At 45.4% G+C, this 12,107-nt stretch overlaps 1 protein-coding gene across 1 annotated transcript; it reads left to right on the top strand.

Annotated features, from left to right (window-relative positions):
* Positions 1-106: 106 nt before the first annotated feature.
* Positions 107-10,307, top strand: LOC135809805 (uncharacterized; the record flags this gene model as incomplete). Its single annotated transcript, XM_065323232.1, is given in 7 exon segments — positions 107-612; positions 2,759-2,814; positions 5,367-5,534; positions 6,597-6,635; positions 7,269-7,352; positions 8,340-8,594; positions 9,326-10,307. Coding segments are annotated over 7 exon segments (813 nt in total). The 3' UTR covers positions 9,340-10,307.
* Positions 10,308-12,107: the final 1,800 nt, after the last annotated feature.

The following is a 12,107-nucleotide window of genomic DNA, read 5'->3' as shown; positions in this document are numbered from 1 at the left end:
AGTCATATCACCAATGGATTATGTTAGTTCGTACGCAGGCATGCATCCACATCATGTACCTTGAATGCCAGTGTTGACTGGCAGTTCACCAGCATCCGATACAAAGTCTAGCACGCATCCTGATGGTCTGATGGAGCGAAAGTGTCTCTTCACATACTTACGAGCGAGCATGCCATTGCCATTACTTAGGCATTGCCCTGACCCTGCATGGCCAACACACAGTCGAGTCGTCAACCTGCTAGATAACGCAGTCAATGCATCAAGCACATTCGCTTCAACAGTGGTAGTATCGACGAAGGAGAACATCTAGGAATCCAGTCCTTCTCCGCAGCGCCACTGAAACGTATCAGGTCACAGGTGCAGTCGATAGCGGGTTGCATGCGGAGGAAGGGAGGAGACCATTGTCTCTCGCTGCATGCTACCATCCACCCACGTGGGCAGAGGTGAAGCGCGACAACTGAGGACACCTAGGATGGCTCCTCTTCTGATTTTGCTGGCAATCGTGCCTTCCAGTCTCGCATTCCCGGCCTTCATCCCACTGATACCGAATCTCGGAGCGGCAGCCTCTGACGGTCAAAGCAACGTTCCCGCTCCGTTTGGTGTCGATGGCGTGTAAGTAAATAATATTATCAATATAACTGTGTGCCTACTAACGTTACTGGGTAGATCGGACATTGCAGGTCCACATGACTACCACCCATGCCTGGCGTGTATGGCTGACATGGCTGACTGCAGGCGACCGTTCTATGATCTAGCGCTGACCCCCGTTCACATAATCATTGGTGTTCTTGTGTTTCTTGGCAGCTAAACAGAAAAGAAAACTTTCCTATTCTCGGCCCCTGCATCTAGAAATATTCGCTACATCGATTCATACCAGCAGCAAAACTGGTGAAAATGAAACCACGTTGACCTCGCATATCTTTACTCTAATTTTTTTTTTTTTTTTTTTTTTTTCGCATATCTTTACACTTCAGTTCAGCCATGGGTTGTTGTAGACCTACGGATCAGAACTCAGGATAGGTATTACCCTCATGGCGTGCATGTAATTCCGGAGGTTTGCACTTTTCGGAATAGTGCAGACCGTGATCACGTCACTGGCTCTGTCCTGGAATGTGTACATGTGGCGAGTCTAGAATCCCTGACTCGCCTGAGCTACGAATTCCTTGCAAGGTCCTACGCGTGGGGCTACGCACCCGTCTCTCGCGCAGCGCCGCGCACAATTGTATGTACATGCGCTTGTTGTGCGTTTCTCTTTGACGCATTCTGCTCTGGTCACTCAGCCAGTCTGATAGCAATCCACTAGTACTAGACGGCTTGCCGCTAGGGTTTACCGGGTGTTAGCCGAGGTTGTGAGTTCAAACGGACATGATAATAATAATAATATTACGAAGTATTATTAATTTTACAGCTTGAGTTCTCACCGTTTGAAATAGCTTGAGTTCCGATTTGCATAATTATCTACACTGATTATTCTCTCGACCACGAAAGGCTACTGAAGCTGCCAGGGCAGTAGTTATCACCTAATCGCTGCACACGTACATGACTTTGTACTAATAGTTCCAACAAAGGCAGAAGAGAAGAACAGAGACAGAGAGTCAGTTGTCTGAGGATTGCCTTAGCTTTGCTATGTGCATGAAACGCAGCGTTACAACAATGACCTAGTCGGCTGTCTCTGTTCTCTTCTGCCTTTGTGGTAATGCTCCATCCTTGTGGTGTTGAGCACTCTAGCCTAGTCTAGGTAATCTGGGAACTCGCGCTATTGTGTTCTAGGCCTTGGCGGATAATGCCGGCAGAAAAATTGGCAGAATTCGGTACTTTTTCTGGTAAGTTTCATGCATGTTTGGTATGTGGATAAAGAAATGGAGCAGAATTCGAGGAATTGCCCGCCATAAGGTTTGTATGGTTCTGCCAATTTCGGTGCAAAAAAAGCAGAATCTGCCACCTTTTCGAGCATTATCCGCCAAGGCCTATTGTGTTCGAATAGTTATAATCATGTACAATGTAGGTGTGGCGTTTCAACATAACTTTTTTTGACCTGCTGTCTTCGCTTCCCATTATTCTTCCACACATGTCGAAATGTAGGCGTTAAAATCACTCATTGTTAACCACGTGCAAGTAATCGTTACTGGACTAGGTTTGGCTCCGTTTTTGTACTACATTGTATACCATTTTGGAGGTGGAAAAGACAAACGTCACTTGCGCACTGCTGAAACTACAAGTAGTACAGTAGTAGCACGTACATGCACTTGCATGTAGGATATTCTTGTCGGCCTGACTGAATTTTAAAAAGTATTATTATGTCTTGACAAGGGCCGCAAAACCACTGCGCAACGTGCACCTTGTAACTATGGTTACCGCTAGCGCAATCTGTAAAGCATCGGCCGGCCTGGGTAATTTCTATTTTTTGCGGCATAATTTCAGTCACGGAGTCTATTCTTAGTCTAGTAGACTAGTGTGCTGCCTGGAAACATGTTTTTACGGTCACTTTCACCATTGCAATGAAAACGTTTCTGTAATTTTTGGGATTAGAACAACAGCCAAGGGCTTCCTCAGTGATATTGGTCCCAGTGCTCGGCCCTGGAGACCTACATGGACCGTTACGCCGTGAGTAGAAGTCAAACTGTCGCAGCCTAGGCTGCTTGCGTGTCCAAAGACCAGTCACAGTGAAAGTAACATTTTAGTAGTTAGTTCGTTTCTTGTATCCTGATCTGTTGACTGCTGTGTGCCGCCGCTGTCTCTCTGTTATCTGTGGACGCAGCATGTGCCAATCCATCGGTCACGTGGCCCAGTGTAATGGACCTCCGTCTGGAGCTGGTGAGTTGCACTCGCAGCACCTACTTAAAAAATAAATAAATAAAAATGAATGGCACTTCTGGTCAAAGAAATTCAACCTCATGAAAAATTGCACCTCGAAAAACAACAACGCTGTGCTGTGCACTCGATTGAGCGACGAGCGCAGCGCTGCTATAATTCCTCAGGAGGTCAAATTTCTCTGGCAGAATACAGAATTTTCATTTCGATAAGACTAAAGTATATAATTATATTGGACATGACTTCAGTACTTTTCAAACAGTACTATCAGTAGTATAGGTACAGGTTTTCGTGCCGCCATCTCACGGTATAGAGTGCAAGTGTGGTATGTTCTTGGCTTGGCTTGTGCAGGCTGTTATACATGTATGTACATGTATAACAGCCTGCACAAGCCAAGCCAAGAACATACCACACTTGTGTACATGTGCAACCATCACGATGTACAATGTACCTGAGTTTCTTGAGCGAGTAACTAACTTCTTCATAGATGGTGGAGTGGCGCACGGACATGATCAACATATCATTCAACAGTTACTTTTGCGGGAGCCTCACTGACGCCGCTCGTTCCTCCTTAATCTTTCTTCATTCCATTTGTCTTGTGCGAAGGCTAGACAAACTTGCTTGGCGAAAAAGCCGATAATAATAATATTTTTATTATTTGAAACTCGGATGTTGAGCCATAAATAAATGTGGAAGAGAAAAGGACATATGGATACGAGTTAAGAGTAACTCTCCATCACTGTAACATGATACTATATACAGTCAGAAAGTGCAATAACTAGGCACAAAACTGACAGAGTACTGAAACATTCGACGTCCTGACACCTAGCTTCAACACATCTCCGTAGCGCTAACCGACAGCCTTCCAACTTGGAAGGTTCAAGGTTATGGAAAAGACCAAAAAGGGGAAGGCAAGCGCAACGAAAACGAGCAAAAGCTACAGTCCCAACGGAACAAAGAATGTCGATTGTTACTGGACGATGACGAGACCCGTACGATATTTGACAAAGCGGTCTAACTACAATTCGAAGCAGCAAAGCAGCACACCACCCAACTTGGGTGGGTCATAAATATCAAAGATAAGTAAAGAAAGGGAAGCTTTGCGAAAACGAATTGTACAAGCCGAAAGCCAAACTCCTACAGTACTCCTCATGCATGACATTGTGATGGACTAGTTCCCTTTCTTTACTTATCTTTGATATTTATGACCCACCCAAGTTGGGTGGTGTGCTGCTTTGCTGCTTCGAATTGTAGTTAGACCGCTTTGTCAAATATCGTACGGGTCTCGTCATCGTCCAGTAACAATCGACATTCTTTGTTCCGTTGGGACTGTAGCTTTTGCTCGTTTTCGTTGCGCTTGCCTTCCCCTTTTTGGTCTTTTCCATAACCTTGAACCTTCCAAGTTGGAAGGCTGTCGGTTAGCGCTACGGAGATGTGTTGAAGCTAGGTGTCAGGACGTCGAATGTTTCAGTACTCTGTCAGTTTTGTGCCTAGTTATTGCACTTTCTGACTGTATATAGTATCATGTTACAGTGATGGAGAGTTACTCTTAACTCGTATCCATATGTCCTTTTCTCTTCCACATTTTTATTATTATGTTTGTTTTTTTTGTGCCTAGTTATTGCACTTTCTGACTGTATTATAGTATCCGAGTTTCAAATAATAATAATATTAATAATTCAAAGGATCAGTCGGGGAAGTGACAGGATACACGTTATGACATCACTGCAAAACACATCATTTATTTTGTCAAACCAAAATGCACTGTGACAACAGCCAACACATTATCCCTGTCAGCCGTTTGAGAACAAGGTCCAACGCAAAAAAGTTCCACTTCAAAAACTTGTACAAAATGGCCAGATCAGTAGACCAGGGCTATTGAGGTTATGCGATCACGTCATCAGTTGAGATGCTTTCAATTGCTTTGGCAAAGTCGCGGACTCGCGGCACAGCAATGCACTTGTACTAGCGACTCGCACTGCATACATAGCACCCAACAGGAAAACCGCTGACGCCCGTGGTATGCTTAGCGCCCATTAGAAAATCCGCTGATTCACCATTGAATTCATTCGCATAGCCTCTACAGAGTCTAGAAAAGAACTTGAAGTGAAAATGACCACTAAATCAAGTATTCATAAGTTTGAAAGAGATGAAAACGGAAAAAAATCTGAAGGAAAATAATTAATTGACTGTCACCACCATGTACCAGGACTCTAACCAGAGATGCTTGCTTATGGCCACCAATGCTCTACCACTAAAGCCCGATTCATACTTCATGTCGCGTACGGGAAACTCGTCGCGTCGCGAAAAAGTTGATCTGAGCTCAACTATTTCGCGTACGGGAAACCCATCGCGCGACGGTCGCGCGATGGGTTTCCCGTACGCGAGATGAAGTATGAATCAGGCTTAAGACATGGTGTAGTCATCATCCCAACTAGTTTTTCTTGTACATGCATGCTCAATGTTTGGCTACATTCCAACTCTATTTCATGTAAAGCCGCGAGAATCTGATGAGGAACGTGGTTCTTTGTGGTTCTTTTCTTCTTTTTTGGTAGGCAACGTATTTGGCCGGGCATTCATTGCGAGCGGTGGGAATTGGACGACAGTGTGCCCGCAGGACAGCGATGGTGACGGGTACACTAACGGCGAGGAGCTGGGAGATCCTTCTTGCTCCTTTTCTCCAGGAGCAACACCAGAGAGAAGCACCAATCTCTCGCACCCTGGTGAGTGCCATGTAGAACCAACCTGCCGTGGAGACAGAGGAAAGATCGTAAACTAGCATTATGGCAACATCAAGCTGCATGTGAATTTTGGTGAGTGGGAAAGGAACGTTGGGAATACAGCAGAGATCGACCTGCTGGACTGATTGGGAGGACGAGAGCATTCTCGTTCGTTCTTTTTGTCCTGACTGCTAGAGCACAATCAAAATAATTAATAATTGTAGATTTTATCGAAAGTCCTTTCATGTGTTGAATGTTGTTGTCATGGTATCGTCATGGTCACCACTGCAGTTGTTGCCCTAATCATTGTCATCGCCGTGTCCCTTTGTTGTTGTTGTTGTTGTTGTTGTTGTTGTTGTTGTTGTTGTTGTTGTTGTTGTTGTTGTTGTTGTTGTTGTTGTTGTTGTTGTTGTTGTTGTTGTTGTTGTTGTTGTTGTTGTTGTTGTTGATGTTGTTGTTGATGTTGTTGATGTTGTTGTTGTTGTTGTTGTTGTTGTTGTTGTTGTTGTTGTTGTTGTTGTTGTTGTTGTTGTTGTTGTTGTTGTTGTTGTTGTTGTTGTTGTTGTTGTTGTTGTTGTTGTTGTTGTTGTTGTTGTTGGTTGTGGTGATGGTGGTGCTGGTGGTGGTGATGGTGCCGCCAGCCGCGGTGTCTGTTTCTGTTCCTGCTGTTGTTTGTGTTGCCATTGTTGTCACCACTGCCTTCATTGTTGTCACCACTGCCTTCATTGTTGTACTTCCTGTACTTATTGGTGCTGCTATATTTTGCATTGTAATGAAGAATTCTGGGCATGCTCGATTTTTCACACTAGAATTGATCCTAGCAGTACTGCAGAAGAGTATTTGGATCCAGGTTTGATATATAATGCCAATAATGATTTATAAAGCACCAGATCACTTTATTGTCAGAAAGGATAGGCGGATACGACAGTGGTCAAGTCCCTGAGTTGCTACCGAATATGGCCGTGGATTGTACAACACATTGCCGCCTGCTGTCAGTCTCCTCGCATCTGCATTGTTTAGGCTCTCATTCTGCCCTCTTTTTCCTTCTTTCGTGTTGCTGACCAGGTTTCGCGTGCTCCACTTTTGACAACCCCTTCTGTTTAGGTAAGATATTCAGAAAGGGAGAAGAGTGTAAATCTGGAGGGGTGTGGGGGTGAGGGGGGGGGGGGGGGCAAAACTGAAAGTCATGATTTTCTTCAGGCTCACAGAATTGTTTTAGAGGAACTTTGGTTGGTCCCCCACACCGGAGCTTGTGCCTTTCTGCCCATTGGAATTCTCACTTGACTGACTCCCGACAGCCACCTAGAGCATACAAGAAGTTCATCAAACCTTCCACTCAGCAATCCCTGCACCCTGGTCCCTGCTGGTATTCACGAAGTGTTTGTCATGCTGGAAACGGAACATTCCTGTAAGCTTGTATCCCTAGAGTTGGTTGGACCTGGAGGGCACTATAATACAGTCGACTCCTGATATAACGAACGCCAATGTGCAGGAGAATTAGTTCTTTATATCCAAAGTTTGTTATAATGTTAACAGACATGCACTTAAACTATAGTTTCAAACTGGGACATGTACAACAGCTCGCTATAGGTGAGTTCGTTATAAGTGGACTCTACTTTAAGTGGTTGTCACCCCTCCTGGTTGGAAGGTACATGAATGTGAAGCATAGAAGAAGGATGCACTTCAGTGATCAAAGCGTTTGTGTGTTGCATTTCTGTTCCATTTCTGATCGATTAGTGGACACCACCGCAACACCCCTCACGTTTACGATGACACCGTTCCCAGTGACTGTTTCTCCTGATTTCAATGACACCGATGCGGGTATGGTTGGCGATTGTATGTGTACCATGCATCTGGGTACTGGGTGACTATATTGGTAGCAGAGCATTAGCAGTATAACTCGGTTATCTCTGTAGATCTACCTGCATGCACTACACTACGCAGACCAGGGCTTTGACCGAGTGGTTGTTGGTTGTGGGCTTATACCACTGCCTACGGATCATGTGGTCCAGGGTTCAGGATTGCCTGCGAATCATGAGGTCCAGAGTATAACATTGCCTGGGAATCATGAGGTCCAGGTTCAAGACCCTAACTGGCACCCGGGAGTGTTTCCAAGGGGGGGGGGGGTTGCGCCTGGGGCTCAGATGACGTCATCCCGGAATGCACTTGCTGTGCAACAGTTGTCTAGCCAAACTACTGTACCGGTACGATGCTCCACAGTCGTGTACTGTACTTCACACAATTGGCTGTTGTGTTCCCGTTAATACTACCACTGATGAGAACTAGCACTGACTGACAAGTGATGCTTGATTGCCGACATACGCTTTCCTGACTTGGACGCATCCGTTGTTCTCACCTCCAATATGCGTAATGCCCTTACTTCTCTGAGTGACTGTTCCCATAGGCGTTGCCTCTGGGGTTAGCTTACTTGGCTTCCGCGGTCTGCCACGTTTCCTGGCATTCTCAGTCGTTGTCACCTCCAGTAATGGCGCATGCGATTCCACATCCGGACGTCTCTTCAGTTGACTTCTCGTATTATCTTCTGGGACTTCATACTGCAAATTGGTGTTGTTGGTGGCTTCTGCTAGTTTAAATAGCATCATAACAATAATGTGCATGCTCATGTCACAAAAATTAATTTAATACATCTGGCAATGAAGGTTGAGCCCTAGAATGTTTTCTTGTGTCTTCAAAAGTAGTAAAACTGGAATGATGCATTTAGTGCACGTACATCTAGCATTCTTTCTCTTGATGAAATGCATACGAGTTCCAGTTAACCTGTGACTTTATGTGCGGTCTTTGTTATAGAAAATGAGACAACGCTGCCCCCACCTCCGTTCACGACGCCGCCTCCGCCCCCATCCACCATATTCGCCAGCACACCACCCCCGACCGCGCCACCCACCATCGGGGAGTGCCTGACTGGGACGTGCTACGAGATCCAGAATCAGTACGCCGAGCTGGTGCAGAGCTTCCGCGACGCACAGCAAGTGTACGCGGATAGCGTGCAGGACTGGCGCGAGGTGGTGGACGTCTGGAGAAGCCAGCAGGAGTCGTGCAGCGGTGAGTACAGAGCAGAGTACTACACCTGCAAAGCACAATAAAACCTGTAACAAAAGGCCACCGTGACTAGCGACCAGCCTGGTACAACAAACCGCTTCGCCAGGCACGCACGGTCTCGCACTCATAATAATTATTATGGTTGCGCGGTGCAAACCTCTAACTAAGGACCACCTGCCACTAAACACCGTTTTCTCTGCCCCCCAGGGGTGGTCGTTAGTCACACGTCTTACTGTATGTTGCTGGAGCACACACCGCAGAATAGATCAAAATGTGAAAAGGGCAAGACAATGCGTTATAACGTTGTACTAACCACTGGAAAGACCTTTTAAAAAGGAGTAATAATGAAATCCTAGAAGAACAGACAAGAGCAGTAACAATGTAGAAGGCATAAACGAGGAACGATGGTCTGAGGTGATTGCAGTATACTGTAGCTGACTCAGAGTAGAGTTACCTACTTGAAGTACATATATAAAAACAATAAGAAGCCGTTCGAGGCCGACGATAAAGAATATTTGTATTTGAATCTATTTATTATACCCCAAAGGCCTATCGAGGAGGTTTCCAAATATTCTGCGTGCATTTAATTAATTTTATGTAGCATTATGGAGCTAACGTTTCTTGTGGGCAAAGGAGGATAAAGCCCTTGAGTGTGTGTATGTGCAGTGCTGGTGTGTTCAAAGCAAAATAGTTCCCTTTTCTTGTATCTGTGTTTCTCTGATCCATATTTTCAGGTGGGAGCATGTAGGCATAACGCACATCGGCCAGTGTTCGACAATGCAACACTTGATATGACAGGTTGTAGAAACATTCAGATCCTCTACATAATTCCTTGATTGTGTCTACTCCCGTTCGATGTGCTTCCTGAGCTGTTTTACCACCTTGTCCTCCTCCTCCTTCTCTCCCTCCCACCCTCTTCCTGCCTCCCTCATCCTCCTCTTCTTCCTCTTCTCCTCCACTTGTGAGTGGTGCCGCTGTCTGGTCATATTGACCCGTGGCAATCTGAAGGATATGTCCGCTCACTGATATTTCTCCGCTACTTCTCAGTAATGTTATTCATGACGCTGTTTATTTGGTCTTCTTCCACGCCTCACACAGTTCACTCAATTCGTACACTACACATCGTTCTGACTGCACTTAATTAAATATAATTGCAGCTTTCCAACTTGGAAGGTTCAAGGTTATGAAAAGACCAAAGAGGGGAAGGCAAGCGCAACGAAAACGAGCAAAAGCTAAAGTCCCAACGGAACAAAGAATGTCGATTGTTACTGGGCGATGACGAGACCAGTACGATATTTGACAAAGCGGTCTAACTACAATTCGAAGCAGCAAAGCAGCACACCACCCAACTTGGGTGGGTCATAAATATCAAAGATAAGTAAAGAAAGGGGAAGCTTTGCGAAAACAAATTGTACAAGCCGAAAGCCAAACTCCTACAGAATTGTAGTTAGACCGCTTTGTCAAATATCGTACTGGTCTCGTCATCGTCCAGTAACAATCGACATTCTTTGTTCCGTTGGGACTGTAGCTTTTGCTCGTTTTCGTTGCGCTTGCCTTCCCCTTTTTGGTCTTTTCATAACCTTGAACCTTCCAAATTGCAGCTTTCTTTTTTAATAAAAAGCTCTGCAAGGTGGTGAAACTGCGAGTCCCTTTTCCGCTTCTAAATGTACCTCGAGATCTTTTTCTTCATTGGACAACGACAATGCAATCCATCAAGGCAAGTGTACCTACCCCTGGAAGCGTGGGTGCATGTTGTTCAGTAACAGCTGAACGTAAGCAGCACATGAAACTATTAAACATTGCGTTTGTATTTTACTCGTGACACCCCAAAGGCCAGAGCCTGTCAATGAGGTTTCAAAGTAAAATTAAAATGTGTAATTTTGATAACAGATACATGTACATGTCCGGAGTGGAGAAGAAATAGAGTGAACGAGTGAAAGTCAAGTGATACATTTATTACATAGAAATTGATACTTGATCTGCAACAATAGAAAATGTAAAGTTCGCACGTTCGGGTCTGGTTCCTGCTTCAGACACTCCAGTTTTCAATCCGCTGGCGATGATTGTCATACACTCCACTTATGAAGAACATCCACCTGCCTATAACGGCCAAATTCCTTATGGTCACGCTGGAGTAACTCTTGGTGGAAAATTCTCAAAACATTGGCAGATTCTGCTCGAAAAGCAGTGAAATCAGTGGCGGAGCAATACCAGCCTTATGGCAATCTGCTCCCCCCCCCCTTCACTTCTTTATCCACATACCAGACATGCACGAAACATACCAGAAAAAGTACGAAATTTTGCCAATCTTTCCGCCGCCATTATCTACCAATGGCTACACAGTGATGACCCGGGATGCCGGAATTTGAATTTTTATGAAAGAGAGAATTCCAGATCTGGTACTCCGCAACAGTCCTGTGTCAAATGTCAAAAAGACGCCAGCGCACTAGAAAAGGTGCTACATGTACATGTACAATGTACTGATAGGAATGGCAAATACAGTCATTGTGCACAACTAACTTGGACCAGCCACTGCCAGAGACTGAGAGTGGCAAGCAATACCATAACCGGCTACACTGTATACCATGGTATACAGGTCAGCTCCGTGGCGGTGTACATATTTTCATAATGATTGTCAGTTCGGGACAAAGAGTACAGATGCCACCAATTGGCAATGGTAATGTACAGTCACGTACATGTAGATACCCCACACCTCCCCCAAACACACACGCACACCCTCCCCCCTAACACACACACACACACACAATTAATACGTGTGTCTGCCTTGTACATGTACATTTGCAAGCTCCGTAATGTATTATTAGAGAGGTTAAGATGCACGTTATTCCCGACGTGACGCACAATTTCACGTCAAATTTGGCGTAAAACTCCAAATTTCGACGTGAGCTGCAGGTCACTAGCACTCGCGTTGATTTTCCACGTTCGAGTCAAATAACGCGAGCTGAACTTTCGCGTCACGTAACAACACAACAACAACGTCGGAAATGACGTGCATCTTCACCTCTCTGTTATGAAGATTAGCTTGACCCAGCGCCACACCACGATAAACTACTGTAGAACATGGCCACGTGCACGTACGACACAATTGTACAAAAAACGTACACGAGCTGATTCAGCGATCTTGGGTAGATTCTAAAATGCTCACTTTCTTCAAGATTCTACAGCAGTACGTTCAGATATAGTACTCTCAATGCCTCCTGGGAATTTTGTCCACTACGATTCAGGCTTCGTCCTCCTCAACCTTTTCCCCTGCAACTGGTGCCCACGCTACCCGAGGTGCCATTGGAGGACGCACTGGATTAGGTTCCTCACGGTGTTCCTCTCCTCCAGCGCGGTGAAAGGGTGGAGCATTGTGTAAGGTAGCTGGACTGCCACCAGGATTATTCTCCGGATGAGTGTCAAAGGTCACAGTGGCACCGGCTTGTGGTTCATCGTGACTGGCGCTTGTCGTTTGTCGTTGGCCTCTATGAACGCCGAGGTCACAGACTACTGGTT

This window comes from Sycon ciliatum, chromosome 2, assembly GCF_964019385.1.
Source record: "Sycon ciliatum chromosome 2, ocSycCili1.1, whole genome shotgun sequence".
NCBI lineage: Eukaryota > Metazoa > Porifera > Calcarea > Leucosolenida > Sycettidae > Sycon > Sycon ciliatum.
This window is presented reverse-complemented; position numbering and strand designations above follow the sequence as displayed.